This window comes from Belonocnema kinseyi, chromosome 6 (assembly GCF_010883055.1).
Source record: "Belonocnema kinseyi isolate 2016_QV_RU_SX_M_011 chromosome 6, B_treatae_v1, whole genome shotgun sequence".
Classification (NCBI taxonomy): Eukaryota; Metazoa; Arthropoda; class Insecta; order Hymenoptera; family Cynipidae; genus Belonocnema; species Belonocnema kinseyi.
This window is the reverse complement of record NC_046662.1, coordinates 139560832-139577342: the sequence shown is the minus strand read 5'-3', so window position 1 is coordinate 139577342 and position 16511 is coordinate 139560832. Positions and strand designations below refer to the sequence as shown.

Sequence of the window (16511 nt, the reverse complement as noted above, 5' to 3'; positions counted from 1 at the left end):
AGAATCATGCGAAACATGAAATTCGCCAAATTCTTCCATTTCTTTCAAATGGGGATCGAGATATAAATAGAAGACCACCGAAGTCTTCCGAAGCTTTTAGTTCGATAATCATCGTACAGCAGGGAACCGAAATCGAATCGTGCATTTTCGGCTTACACACGAAGTCAGAGTGGTAATTATGCACCTTCTGTTTTGCGGCTCCCAAACGGTCGGTATGGTGGGGGTAAATTTCAGGCTCGATGTGGCAGCTCTGCGTGGACTGGTTCTCCGTAACAGTTGAGTGCGCTATGCCGTGATTGGCTAGAGGTCCCCACTCAGTTCGATAGGAGGGGGTATTTCCGCTGCTCGTTCCCTGTAACGTTCTTCGCGCGGACTGATTTTCTAACGGGTATACTTACTCATACGATTCAGGTATTTTCGTTCACTATTAACCGGACAGCGTGCTCACAGTAGACATACTGTAGAGTTAACGTGTATGCTATAAGCGCTTTCTAATGCTTCAAAAGAAAATTGTGTTTTTATTTTATTGGAGGTTACGTCTGGTACCTCTGATCGGCTTTGAAATGGATTGGAAATTTTATGGTTTTCGCTGCCGAATTTGGATTTAAAAACGAAGGACAGAAAAGGCATTCTTAGGGATTCACTTTTTTCAATACCTTCTAATGCAAGGCTTCTTACCGGATGAATAGAAAGGATACGTTAGAGCGTACTCTTAAGAGTATCCACATAGTATCTCTTCCGTATAATGCAACAAAAACTAAAAAACAGTACGATAAATCTTAAATTTATTGTAATTCGGATTTTACGTTAAATTTTCCGTGACAAGGTCACGCAATAATTGCAATATTTTTTTTTGTAACGTTAAGAAATTTAAAAAGTACAATACGTATCATTAAGATAGGCTGAAGGCGACTTCAAGTGCATTTTCCTTCAGTAGCACCATACTACTTAAGCGACTATGGGTGTGATCAACGTCTCCTTCAGTAGGTGTTATGACATTTAAAAAAATGTGTAAGGCTGCAAAAAAAAACTTAAAATTACTCCGTGACATTTTAAAGGCAGATTTAACATTGAACCCTAGTTGCAACAAGTCAAATGGCCATCTTGCTGTTTTTGATTCTTTTTTGCATGACACCGAAGGGATAATATGTGACTGCTATATGGATATGTTGCAGCGTATACTTGCCGTTCACTCGGTCTGCCAGGGTAGTGCGAGACACATGCGACGCATTTTGTAAAGGGTACGTAGGTGCGATTTATATGCATTGCAATTCATGATGGGGATGATGTGCGGCGCAAATGTGGCGCACATGTGTCCCACTTTGTGAGAGACCTTATTTATAGACACGAGATCGATCGCGCGCTCGAATGCACGCGTTTTAATCATTTGAGATATTTTCTAAGTATTTGTGAATTTTTTGGCAGTTTGAACTGATTGATATTAATAAAAAATAATCTAAAGCATTTTTTCAATCCTCTTAAACGTTCTTTAATCTGTCTTTCAACCTTAAATTAAATTTTAATTTCAACACATGTCTTAACTCGAAATTCAATCCGAATGGATCCGAGGCTCACTTATCAATCCTTCTTCATTCATGTATCAGCGCCAACTTCAACACAAACGCATCTGGAAACCATTTTTCAACCCCTGCTTCCAGTTCTCTTAAATGAATGGGACTTTTTGAAATTGAGATATAAGTATGAATCCCAAAGCAAACCGAATGAAACATAATCCAATCATAAACAAACTTTCACTCTATCCGAGTGCATTGGAAACTAATCCAAACCTTACTTCCATTCCTTTCAAATTCAGGCGTATATATTAACTTGAATCTTAACTCACCTTTTAATCATTTACAAACTGTGTGCTTGACATAATTAGGAAGCTTCTCGAAAAAACCAGGTCTCTCCCAGTTTTTTCGGAAAAAGTATAAGTCCAAACCTGGGACAGAACTGGTTTTTTTGGGAAGTGTGCTATGTGAATACTCCGATGAAACCGAGGCTCATCCAAAAAATCTTTTCAATCCTCAATTCTCGCACAAACATTAAATTCAATCCGAATTAATCCAAGCTCGCTATTCAATTATTTCCAATTTAAATGAATCTATATATTTCTAGAAAATCTCTAAAATTTTACGTTTTTCGTGTATATTTCAACGTTATCCGGAAATCTGAGTATATGTTATGTTTCTTCAATATTAATACAAACTTTTATTTAGTATTAATTTTTTAAGTATTTGCGTAGCTCGCAGTTTTCAAGATAAATCAAAATCATATTATTAATTTAATTTTAAATCAATCTATTGGAATATTTTGAGTTTGTCGAAAACGGTCCTGCTTTGCAAACTCCTTAACATTTGTTTGTTGTTCATGTATCTCTGATCGTTCGTGATATAATTAAAAAATGTTATTATTGTTTTGAATTAAACAAAAATTTGTAAAAGATTGGTTATAGTTGTTTGAGAATACCCATCTGCAAAATCCCTATAATGTAATTAGTTTTCACGATTCTATAAACATTTTCGAAATAAATCATATTTAAGATTTTTTAATTTTATAAAATCTATTTCCTGCTTTAGATCGGAGTGATCAAGAATCATCCCCCTTGTTAATATGTTGTAGGTTTCCACTCCTCCCTCACCGTTTTTAAGATAACCAAAAATTTACATTTTTTGGGGTACTTAAAAAATCCTTTAATTGAGCTTCTTCGACTTAGTCGAAAATAAACCCCCTCTGCAAAAACCTTTGAACCTACTTAGTTTTCACGTTTCTTTGATCATTTTCGAGATAACTCAAAATTTTTTATTATTAGTTTAGGTCGAGGCGGCTGAGTACCATTCCCCTTTAGGAAGTCATTTTTATTGGGTATTTCGAGCTGGTCGAAGATGAAATCTATTTTCAAACCTCTTAAAATCTACTTAGTTTTTATATTTCCATAACTGTTAAAAAGAAATTGATTTTTTAAAATGTTGAATGTTTTTTTTTTTAGTTTGGTGTGTCTGAGATCCATCCCTCCTTATAAAATCGCGAAAATGTTATCAGTTTTCGCGTATCTGTCACAATTTTAAACATCACTCAAAATATTAATTTTTTGTTTATATTTAAACAATCTTTTTATTTGGTATAGTATCTTGATTTGGAACGCAAGTGTCTCTCTTCTCGATTGACTAATCCGCAGTCAGCTGCCCGATTGGCGCGTCCCTTACTACAGGGTCTTAGACCATGTATTTATTAGATCACGGTTTGACACGCCACGTGCCTTCCCTGACTGCAACTCCACCAATAAGGAATCGAATCTTCACATTTTTGCGTTTCATTTTTCGAGATATTTCAATATTCGATATGTATGATCTTTTTAGAATAGGATAAGGATAATAGAAGGAATAACATAAGGATAACATAAGAATAACATAAGGATACGTAAGGAAGGAGCAGAGATTTCAATAATAATGTGTGTCGCACAATATGCAATAATTTATTATTATTTATTGATTAATGAACATTAACATTAATTAATAATAAATAACAATAAAGAATAGAAGTTAATTTTATTAATTTTTTCATATAAAACTATTTTTGATTATTTAATAATTTTTGCAGTAATGATAAGAATACAAACTATTATAAAAGCACTAATTGAAAAAAATTAAATAATGATTATTTATAATTGAAAATTGAATTTTATTAAAATCGTCAAAATTGTTTATTTATAAAAAGTAAAACTTGCTCGATTTTATCGTAAGAATAAATGAGTAAATTAGTGAAAATTATGGAATGCATATGATTTTAGATTCTGACAGAATGGGTCCAAAGCTTACGCTTTAGCCCCACGAACATCGTCCCACTATGTAGAATTTTAATGTGCAATGAATTTATTTTTTTTAAAAGCATAATTTTAAACTTTTTAAATTTGAATTTGAAATTAATTTTAATTAAAAAAATGAAATTGTTGCTGTGTACAAAATAATAAATATTGTTCCCTGGAACTTTCAGAAACGATTAGCAGCATTAATGCGAATATAAATAACCTATGTGTGGTTGAAATAAATAATTAAAAGTTAATTTCGCTTTAGCGACCTTCCTAATTTTTTTACATTATTTAAGCCGAAAATAGGCTATTAATTTTCATTTTCACGTTTATGATAGTTTTCAAAAATTTAAAAATAGTACATTTTTATGAATTTCAGAAAGCTGAACAATTTTGAATTATTAACTGTTATTCATATTTTGCATACTTTTCGAGAAAAATTCTATTTTTAATTTGTAAAAATTCTATTTCTTCAATTTCAGAAATAAAAACCTATTTTTCTCTACTTTGAAGCTCAGTAACCTCAATAATCTCATGGAATATGTTCTTTACATGGTCAGTGAACTAAAATCAAAATTATTTAAAAATATCATGTTAAATTTTGTTAAGCTTTTCAATGAAAACTGCGTATTATGATTATTTCTTTCTTGACTCAAAATAAGCGGGGACAATCCCAGAAACACGCACAAGAGAAAAACTGGATGTGCAAGTACTTTTGGGTTAAACTATATCGAGGTTAGCCGTGTCACAAACTAAAATTTGTGAAGTCGTGCAAAATTATTCTCTATGTATTTGTTCCTGCAATGAAAAATACTTCCAAAATAAATTACTTGCTCTTTATTAAAAAATTAAAGGCTTAATATTATTTTTATATCCTCCGAACATCATAAATGTCCACGCACCATACCAAACTCCAGAAATACGCGTAAATGTCCAACCTTGACAGGACGCCATGTGTTTTCCCTAGACGCGACAATTCTACTAGAATATGAGCTTTCTCGGGTATGAAATTTCCCTTTTTATTGATATCGTCTGGACACAGTTCAGAGCATAATATATTTATATTTTACCAGAATTGAGCACGAGGAGGAAATTTATAGTATCTGAGGGGACAACCCTGACCTTCTGGCAGGGGCGTCGAAGCCGTGTGGGCTGGGTAGGCTTGAGCCCACCCATCAAATCACTAAGTCTAATAATAAAATAAACCTAATATTTATCTTAAATTTATATTTTTGAATATATTTTCGGTGACCCCACCCATGAAAAAAATCATTCCGACGCCCCTGCCTTCTGGGCAAAAACCGAGGTTAGATTCGTATTCAACACCCCTTAATATATCAAGAGATGATGTTTAGGATGTTTTTCAGATGATTTGAATATCAAGGGTAATCTCATAGCCGAAAAAGCTCATTTGGTAGGAAAATTTTTGCTTCTAGAGGAAAACTCTCACGCACTGGTTGAAAATTAATGTCATATTCGTTCTTGCCCTAGCGGACGGATTAAATGACGAGTGTACCCTACAGCGTACTCTTATCGTAAACTTTCCGTATTATTAAACCAAAACTAAATATAATAGCAAGATAAACATTTAAACTAATGCAATTCGGATTCTACGTTAAAATTTCCGTTCGAAGGTCACAAAGTAATTTCAATAATTTGTTTTAAGCGTTAAAAATTTACAAAAATGTCATAACTTCTGCTGAAGGTTACTTCAAGCGCATCTTTAGTCGCGTAAGTAATATGCTGCTACTGAAAGCAGATGCGCTTGAAGTCGCCTTCAGCCAATCTTAATGACAGGTAATGTATTTACAAAAATTTTAACGCTGCAAAAAAAAAGTATGGCAATTACTCCGTGACCTTCTCGTGGCAAGTTTAACGTAGAATACGAGCTGCAATAAATTGAATGTTCATCTTGTTAGTTTCAAAAATGTTTGTTGCATGATACGGAAAGGATACTACAGGGATACGATAAGGATACACTGTAGTATACCCTCATCGTTCATTCCGTCCACCATTGTGGGAATTTTTAAATTTGTACAATTCCATTTCGAAATTTTCGAATTCTAATCCTAAAAAGGTTAAGTTTTTACTTACCCAGCAAAAAGTAAAGCATTGATACGAATTTAATTGAAAAGACTGAGATAAACCGCAAATCCCGCATTGGACCAGTGTGTCAACACATGTAAATTAGAGATCACGGTGTTTTAGTTTTAAATCTGTCTATACGTACAAATGCGGTGGAAAAGTTTGAAGTCAGCAAATTCACTGCATTGCGTCAGCACGCAAAGGCTTCAACGTGGGTTAATGCATTTAAATTAGTGAGAAAAAAATACACACTCCAATACACTCTAATACAAGGTCTAATACACGAGAGATCCCTGGTTCAGGTCTCGACGCAAGCACTTTTTATTAATTTTGTTCGAATTGACCTTGACCACGCATTTATATGAATTCACACGCATTCAACTAGCGCTGTCTTAATTCATCTAAATGCATCTAAATACGTTTAAACGAATCAGAAAACGGGAATCACGTGCATTAAAAAAATGTTAATTCACCCTAATCCATAGCAGCTCTTTTTTTTACTGGGTACAAGGCCTATTTCTGAAAATTTTAAAGTTTTTTTGGTAATAAAAGATCCCATTTAGTCTATATAGAAATGCAGCCCCTGAAAACTTAGTAAATCTTTGTGTCTATCGAGATTTTTTCAGGATGCTTTAAACTATATTATCCTGTGGTTTGAGCCAATTTTGCGGAAGCTGCCTTTTCATTAGAAGTAAGTGAGGTCCTTTAAAAATGTTTAAGTTTGCAGGGTTTCAATTGTAAACGGAAAAAACTGTTTCTATTTGACTTTATAACCTTGATTTAAAAATATCAAGCTTGGAAAAATGTAATACAGAAACTAACATTGCAGACATCAGTCATGCTTGAAAGAAATGAAGTGAATATGATATGTGACAGTTTTTAAAGTTATGTTTGGAAATCTGACTTTTCAACTGCGCGTGCACTGAAAAGAGCGGAGTTATCTAAAATTATATAATATATACCTTGCAATATTACGTTATTAATTGATTAATTGTTTTAAGAAGTTAGGTATTTCGATCAATGTAATTGGTTAAAAATTATATAAAACTTTTGTTATTATTCATTTGTATGGTTATCCATAGTATTTCTTAATCGGACATCAACGAACAAAAAAGAGCCTTCAAAAAGATTTATATGGGAGTCTCAATTCTAAAGAATGTCAACTTTTATTTAAGGGAGGGGGGATATGACCCGGAGGGTAAAAAAATCGTTTTTTTTATACATTTTCTTGTAGTATAACATCTCAAAAATATTCCTTTACAATTTTAACTCGATCGGAGTGAAACTTGCCAAGTTACAAAGCTTTAAGTCACCGCACCCTCGCGCCAGCGGAGCACACTAGACGGAGGCAGCTTTAAACGTGTTTTTCTCAAAACTACATTTTTGAAGTTGGTGCACAGTCTCTCGCAAAAACTATTGCACCGATCTTCACCAAATATGGTATATACTTTTGAAAGATATATCACAAGAACACAACGATCTTGTCGATTGATTTTTTGTTGCGATTTTACAGATACAAAATGGCGGATTTTGTAGGCAAAAAATCGATTTTTTAGTTTTTTAACCGCCAAAACCTTATTTATCGAAATCTTTTTATTTTTTTGATTTCATATAATCCATTCTCGAGTTATCGTGTGCACCGCAGAGCATCTTTTTTCGAAGGCGTCTCCGAAGATCTCTTGGCAACGGGTCAATTTTTTATATATTTACACAAAAGTTTCACCAAATCTTCTTGAAATGTCACTTAAAAATGTACAGAAGTATATAAATTAATTACCTTTACTGTTGCTTCAGGAGAAATCGCTAAAAAAAACGCTTTTTTGCCCTCCGGATCACCCCCCCCCCCCCCCCCTTAAGCTGCAACATTAACGAATCCGCAGTTCTTTTGTGTAAATTGCACAATATCGATCACCTCTGATTTAATACACAAGCCTAAGCCTACTTCAAATAAAAAATATGTTGGATTGAAGTTCGGAAAGTTTTGAGAGCTTAAGTCTTCAGTTTCGAAAGCTTAACCATTTATTTAAGTTTGAATGCTTTTCGAAAACTACTGATTTTAACAAACTTAATATTTTTTCTTTCACTTTGAACAAAATCAAAAGTTTTAAATTAAAACTGTTTAGGACTGTCTAAGAACATACGGTTGCTCATTTTATTATCCACCTGGTTTCTTGAATTTGGATATTTGAATATTATAAATCACATAATGTACATAAAATAAAGTTACGTAACAAATACATTAAGTGCTATTCCTGAAAGTCTAATTTGAAACTTCCTAAAATATATACGTCTAGGCACCTTGAACAGTAGACATGAGAAATTGATTTCGAAAACTTTATCGTAAATAGTGAAGCAAGTTTTCTTAATATTATAAAGAGTACTTTCTAATTACATTTACGGATCTTTAACACAATGTTAATATTGATTTACAGGATTCTAGTTTCAAATGAAAGCGATATCATGTCGGGGGAAGAATTAAGGGCTTCGCAGAATGAAGATCTTTTGTCGGAGCCCGAAATACTGACTGGAATCAGGTACCAACGAGTACAGAATTTGCAGGCAATAGACAGACAGGCTCGTCTAGAGATACCCAGGATCTATAGTGATCATGCTCCTCCACCTGTACTTCAGACTGTCGGCTCAGGGCAGAGGCAAGCGAATCCCGATATTCAGGACATCATTACTGGCATAGTGAAGCTTCTCAATGGAAAAGTGAATGTTGCCGTTAACACAGTGAAACCCATACGACCTACTAGGTATCAATTTCATTTCTATATAGTAATTAAATATAACTTAAATTACAAAAAGACAGTGGCGGACAGGCATGGGGATGCAACCGGGGTTTCCCGGATGCGCTCTCCTTGGTTGGTGCCCCCTAAGCCATGCCAAGGAGCCCCAAAAAGAATATATTGTTTGAAAAAATAAATATGTTTTAGATTGCAATGGAAATAATGACAAGAATATCCAATAATGTCCACGATTTACACTTGTGCTCCTATAAGTAATACCAGTAAAGTAAGAAAGCATCCTCCAATTTCTTTTCATCCATATTATCCCTAAGAAATTCCCTAATGCATGTTTAGGATCCTATTTAAGAAAATACTTTTAAAATTAATAACAACTTATTCATATTGAAACTGTAAAAGGAAAAGGAATATTTTTGTCATCAATTACATTTCGGCTTTTTGAATTTATATGTTTCCGATGTAATCCAAAATATATTTATTGATTAAAAATTTATAAGGCACATTGATGCATTCTTTATGCGCGCAAGCTATTATATTGAATTTGTAAGTATATTAACTTTCGATGGGGCCTATACGTACCTTGAGAGAGTTTTCATATCAACCTATTTATTTAAAAAGTATGATTCCATTTTAGCTTACAAATATGAAACGGGGCGACTTATTATATTTTTTACAAAATGTCGACTAATTATCGCATGTATTTAATAATTTTAGTAATTGTTAAGTTTAAACTCAATTTCATATTAAAATGACTACTCATCAGTCGAAATTCTCTCTAAAACAAGTTACTGGTTTACATTTCAAGAGTTCGGATCAAAGAATATATTTCTTTATTTTGGCAATTGTAAAGTATTATATTTTGCTATACTTTACTATAATAATTGTTATTTTATTATAATTTGAGCATTTTTTAACATTTTTATCTTTGTATATACAATAGATTATATGATGGTTTGTGGAAATAGAGAATTAGAATGGAATTAGAATGCGAGAGGAAAGAGAGGTTGTGTATTAAAATCGCGACATGGAATCTATTTCATTCTTGAAAAATAAGAAAATCATGAAAAGGAATGAGCAATTTGTTAAACTCTTAGGTGAAAAACAATCTGCACGTCGCGCGAGCACATTCTTGTTTCTTGCAAGTTTAAGCGCGTCTAGAGTGCGGAACTTTTGATTCTTTCACTTCGCGCTCAATAATGTATCAACTTCACGCTGCATTCTCGGTCTTTGTTCTTCCCCGCATTAGTGCACAAACTTTTTAAAATTAAATGTCAAAGCATCGCCTCGCGTTTCGTCTCCGCGAACGCTTATTATGCCTATGTTTGTAGCTTAATGACAAGAAGAGTAATGAACTTCGAATTCTGATTATTGGAATTGAAAGAGTAACTTAAAAACTATCGATTGTCGTAAGAAAATAAAAATCGATTTTTTCCGCATTAGATCCCGTTTTTCGCGGACGGTCACATATATATTAGGATGGACTCAGAAAATATGGTGTACAATGACAGGTCCGAACGAAGGTCAACTTTTTTTGCAGCCGTCCACTTGCAGTCCCTTCAGCCGTTATTCAATTTAAATATGTCATTTTTCATCAGCTTTTCTTATTCTTTTCTCAATTAATTAAAAAGTTTATTCAGTTTTTTTGTCTAGATATCTTTTCTTAGATATCACTAGAGACCCTTTAAAAAAATTGTACGAATACGTAGGTCACCCCCCCCCCCCTTAAAAATGGTGTGGCAGGCGGAGAAGGAGGCTCTCGGGGTGCTAATAGGCGAGGTTGTGGGTTGAGGGAGCACGTAAGGGGGGTTATGGAGCAGATAGAAAGTATGAGGGAGGATCTGAGGGTAATAGATAAGAGATGGGAAAATGAGTAAAAAAGCTGAGGGGGAAAGTAGAAGGATTGCAGAGGGAGGTGGTGTCGGCAAGGAAGGAAAAAAAGTAAAATGAAGTAGATGCAAGAATAGATAAGGGTGTGTAACGAAAGGGTGGAAAAAAGGCTTGGGAAGGTGGAGGGCAGGTCGGAAATTAAAGTAGTTGACAGGGGGAAATGATAAGGGCAATGGAGCTGGGGATAGAGAGAAGGCAGATAGGAGAAATAATATTGTAATAAGAGGATTGAACTAAAGAGCGGGGAAGAAGGGGAGGGGGTGGAAGGGCTGCTACAGAGCATAGGATGGGTTAAAGGCAAGGTAGGAAAAGTTAGAATGGCGGGAGAGAGGAGAATGAAGTGGCGGCATTGAAATTGGAGAGCTGGGAAGAAAAATTTGGGGTGATGCGTAACAAAAATAGGATAAAGGAAAAGAAGCTTTTTATCGATGGAGATTTGAAGAGGAAGGAAAGGGATGTACAGAGAATGCTAAATGTCAGGGCTAGGAAGGAGAGGAATGAAGATAGAGTGGCGAAGGTAGAGTATCGGAATATAAAAATGAATGAGAAAATTTGGGTATGGGACACAGGGAAGGAGGTGTTGAAGGAAGTGCAGGACTGGTAGAGACGTGGACAGAGAAATAAATGCGATAGAGTAGAGCCAAAGTTGCCAAGGGGGTATAGGTGGAGGCCACAGGAGGAGGTCAGAGTAAAGTGGAAAGAAAGGGCTAGTGGGAGAATTACAACAGGGGTTAGGGATAGATTAGAGGAAGAAGTTCATGGGAAGGGAGAGGGGAAGGGCCCACTAATGAGGGGAGTTAAGATAGGAGGGGTAACATATAAGTTTCTGACTGTCTACAAGAAGGATGGGACGAAATGGGTTAAGGAAAAGGTAGAAGACTTACTAGGAGAGGTTTCAAGAGACTGGATGGAGGACAGAGGCTGGGCGGTGGCAAATGGTATGGTAACGTAGGACGAAAAGGGGGAATACTCATATGTGAGTAAGATGGGGGTATCGGTGATAGACTATGTGTTCATGAATATACAAGGGTGGGAGGAGATAAAGAAATTCGCAGTGGAAGGGAGGGTGGAATCAGAACATTTGCCATCAAGTTTGTGGAGAAAGAGGGAGGGTGGCGGAAGGCAGGGTGGGGAAGATGTGTCGTTAGGGGAGAGGGTGTCATGGACAAGAAAGGCGATAGAGAAGTACCAGGAGCAGTTATACAACGTAATATTTGAGGGGAAGTCGATGGACGAGATGTGGGAGGTTCTGAAAGAGAATGTGAAATGGTGTGTGCAAAAGAAGGTATTTAAGAAGAAGAAAGGAATGGTGAAGTCGTGGTGGGATAGAGAATATAAATAATGAAGAGAAAACTGAAAGAAATAGGCTGATGGGCGTAGTGGAAAAAGTATGGAGGAGGTCGGGATTCCCAAGAGGGTGGAGGGAGGGGTTAATCGTATCACTGTATAAAACAGGGTTTAGGGAGAGGCAGGAAAATTATAGAGAAATTACGCTAATGAATGCTATGTACAAAATTTACGCGATGGTGTTCGCAAATAGGCTGCGGAAGGATGTTGAGGGGAAAGGAATGTTGCCGCAGACGCAGGCGGGTCTCCAAAGTGTACGCGTTTTTTGTAGATCTAAAAGACACGTTCCCTTCTGTGGATAGGGTGAGATTGTGGGAGGCAATGGAAAAGAGAGGAGTGGATAGAGGCCTGATCGAGACGGTACGGGAGGTATATGAGGAGACGATAGATATGGTGAGAGGAGGGGAGGGAATCTCTGAGGGTTTCTGGATGGATAGGGGGTTGAGGCAAGGGTTCCTGCTTAGCCCAACGCTTTCTGGAATTTTAATCGCGGATATGGAAAGTAAGCTAGAGGCCGGAGTGGCAGGAGGAGTCAGGAAATGGTCACTCGCATATGTAGATGACATATTGCTGCTAGCAAAGAGAGAAGAGTCTTTAAAGGAGATGATGAAAAGGTTGACAAGATCCTTAGATAAAAATAGGTTAGAGTTAAATGTGGAAAAGCTGAAGGTTATGGTGTTTAGAAAGGACGTGGGAGAGATAAGGAAGGGGAGTGGTAGTTTAAGGGAAAAGCGGTACAGGAGGTGAAAAAGTTTGTGTACTGTGCTTCTTGTTTCGGAGGAATGGGGGAGTGGATAGTCATATAAAAGAGAGGGTGAAAGGGGCAAATGTGGTGATGAGGCAGGTGTGGGGGCTGGAGAAGAGGTTGTTCGCAGATGATTTTGTAAGGATAATGAAATTGTTTGATTGGTTACTGATGAGTGTCTTGTTTTACGGACAGAAAAAGCCAGTTAAGGGATTATAACGGCTAGTCGAGCGTGTAAATATAAGGAGAAATTTTTGGAAGAGTGGGGAAGTGAGCCTTTTAGGGCGTGTTGGTGCGAGAAGGAGAACAGACGTGGGGGTGCGAAGATGGAGGTAGAAAGGGAAAGCAATTTTAGAACGAATGGACTGCAGATGCATGATATGAGTAGGATGCACAAGGAAGGTATATGAGTAGGTTCAAAAGAATGACATGGAGCAAGAGAAAGAAGAAGGAGAGGGGCGAATAAGAGAGCAATAGTGTAACGGGATCTATATGGGGATTATGTTAACGGAGAGGGCGCAATATTTGTGTGCGAAAGGAGAGCAAGGAGGTTAGGAATTTATAGCGAGAATGAGATGCAGTTGCATGGAGGATTTTAATAGGTTCTGGCTTTCTAGATAGAAGAGAATGTACGAATTGTGCGGGAAGGGGGATGCAAAAGTTGAGCCCTGGTTGGAGGAGTGTGAAGAGGTGGAAAGGAGTGGGATAAGCATGGATGTATTGTTGCATGAAAGGGGGTGGGCAAAAGGGCAGTAGCATTGGTGAAGGTCGTGTTGGATAAGATTGAGAAGAAGAGAAGGAAGGAGGAAGATGGATGGAGAAGGAAAGATTGTAAATAGGAGAGGAAGTAAGTTTAAGAAGACTGTAAATATTGCAAATAGTAGATAAGTATTAGGTGTTAGCCGCAGAGGCAGAGGCTTGCAATGCGAGGCCTACCGAAAATATAGCGACATGCGTGCGAGGCGAGGAAGGCTAGGCAAACAGATTTTAAAGTTGTTGGAGTTTGCGTTTATTAGAAAAAGGATAACAAAGTTCGAGGTTGACTAGACAATTGCGCCGATGCTGATTTGAATTCTGTACGTCAGCATATCGGCGGGCGACGTGATTTAGGGCACTAAGTTAATAATTTCGAGGTTGAAACGAATTGACGTGCGAACTTAGTGCGCAATTTTGAAAGATTGTTTTGGAACTCCGTGCTAAAAAAAGTTTTAAACAAACTCAAAAATCTGAATAGAATACAGTTACATTATTTCTAAATTGAAACGATTTCCCTAGCAGACCGAGTGAACGGAAAGGAAACTCTACAGCGTATACTTATAGTATCCACATAGTATCCCTTCCGTATCATGCAACAAAAACTAAAAAAAACCAGCAAGATGGGAATATAACTTGTTGCAATTCAGATTCAGCATTAAATTTTTCATTAAAATGCCATCGAGTAATCACAATAGTATTCTTGAAGAGTTAAAATTTCCAAAAAATATCATTAACTTCTGGTGAAGGTGAATTTAAGTGCATACATAATCGCCTCAGTAGTATGTTACCACTTGCGCCGCAGCCTTGTTTCTCAAATTTTCACTGTATAGCGCTAACACCCAGTCTGAATTCTTCGTTAACGAAGGATAATGTCTATGAACTGCAACAAGTTAAATGCCCATCTTGCTGTTATTTTTTTGTTGAGTTTTTGTTGCATGATACGAAAGGGATACTATGTGGATACTGTAAGGATATGATATTAAGTGTCCTTTCCGTTCACTCGGTCCGCTAGGGTTGACGTAGGAACTCAGCGCGCTATTTCAAAAGGTAACTTTGGAAGTTCGAACTGAGACCAATTCAAAACGAATTTGCAAAAAAGGGTTGTTTTAGTACAATGGGATTGACGATGACTTTATTCACTGTGTTTAGGCTATGTACATAGTTGTGTTTCATTGAAGAGGCCCTCCGTCGAAGGGCGAAACGTCTATTAATAAAGAGATTTTTTGGACCAGCATACCGACAATTTAAGATCTATTATTCGAAAAGATTATAGTTGGGTGATGCTCAAGTTTATCCGAATGCTTCATAACCAGCTTACCATCTGGCCTGACACACCTCAAGACCAACTTCTCTAGATTCTTTAGAATGAACGGCATTAAACAAATTGGCCGGAAATCTTTAGCGGCAATGTAGTTTTTCTTACTAGGATTGGGAATGAAAGATGGGAAACGATGGGAAAGATTGGAAATGCCGATGAAACGTGTTTTAGGGTAACCCTTGCCCTAATTAATTCCGTCAGTAGGGGACGAATAAATTCATACCCTTTTTAAGAGCTTTCCATGGACGCCGTCCGCCTATGTTAATTGAATGGGGCCAAAGGACTCAATGATCCATCCATTTAGGTTTCGGTTCCACAGACTAGAGTCCGTCAGTTCCTCAGAGCAATTACAGTTCGTGACGCAGACCCTCTAGTTCACGCATTCAATGATTATAGCCAGATAAGACCCTTCAGGCCTCCCACCAGCTATAAGGTCACGTTATACCTAAATTAAGTAAGAAAATCTTACGTGGATGACAAAAATAGAAGTCTGATTTGTATTCTTACACAAGAAACTACTTCGAAAATTATACATTCCATTTGATTAATTTGGGTATTTTCGAAATTCTGAAAGGTTTGAAACCTGCCTCTAAAGTCTATACGTCTAGACGTTATGAATGAGATGCTTATTTTTTAACAAAACACAGTGGGTACTTAAAATACAAAAGTGATATCCACTAATGCATGTAGCTTATGCAATGTTTGAATTTAAAAATAAAGTTCCAAATTCGCCCAATTTTTTATTTTTATTTTTTACTGTACCTCATTTTTTGTTGTTCTTAAAAATATATTCGCTGTCAACGTGGATTTTTGTCTTTAATTCTGAAGACAGCGAAGTTTAAACGATATTCATTAAAATTCAAATTTTAATGTGAAATTAAGAGTCTTAGAATTTGAGTTTTAAAGATATTGAGTTATTAGTGGTTTATGTCTTTGTTTCAGAATAAATAACAGAGGGCCGCCAAGAATCTCAGACATGGCGCCATTGCCCCCAGATTTCGACAATTTAGCCATGTCTTCGCCACCTCAACTGGATAGGCTAGATCATCCTTATCCCGTTGAAACATCACTCACATCCAGTTCTTCATCGTCAAATAAGATGCCACCAGATTTCCCAGTTAGACCCATTATAACTGGAGTTTCTCCATCTGAATCTATCGTTTCTCAGGAGCGACCATGGCAACAAACTTATAATAGACATAGTAAGTATCTCTCGTTTTGAAATCAGGATTATTTAATGATGAAATAGATAAATAATTATTCTTCTGCCTGCTGACCTTAAAAATTGAATTGCTTACACTTCCATTTTCTACAGAATTTTCATACAACTAACACTTAAAAACTATCATCAAACCACACATTTTCTCTAGATCCTCAGTAGATGTACAGGGCGGGTTCTGGACCACGATTCCTACCTTACCGGCATCGAGAAGCTTCAACCTGTAGTGGTTCGTGTTCGCGCTAAATTTTCTGGAAAAAAGGGTTCGTGTCCCTGCTAAGCTTTGAGATCTTTCTCGAAGGATGTTGATGACGTCACGATTACGCAATAGTCTGTAGCCAAATTCATGTAAACAGGTTCAAGGTTATCACGTGCATGTGTCAAGTATAATGAGAAAAACAAGGATGACTTATTGCTTCCTAACAGATAAGACGTTTGGTAAATTCACAAAAGATGCACGTATATAGGTGAAATTTTATATGGAGAGCTACGCATGGCATCCTGTTTTTCTTATTAATTTGATTTGAAAATTCCTGATAGATGATGGTTTAACTAAAAGTTTCTGCCTGTGAAAAACATGCTTCTGCAGTCTAGAATCT

General features: G+C 36.4%; 1 protein-coding gene across 7 annotated transcripts in view; it reads left to right on the top strand.

Moving 5' to 3' along the window:
* Positions 1-16511, top strand: part of LOC117174095 — a 298870-nt gene that overhangs the window by 116782 nt on the left and 165577 nt on the right. For all 7 annotated transcript variants that reach the window (XM_033362825.1, XM_033362821.1, XM_033362819.1 and 4 more), the window contains 2 exons: positions 8326-8649; positions 15636-15895. In XM_033362825.1, coding sequence (XP_033218716.1) covers positions 8326-8649; positions 15636-15895 — 584 coding nt within the window. The remainder of the gene's footprint in view (positions 1-8325; positions 8650-15635; positions 15896-16511) is intronic.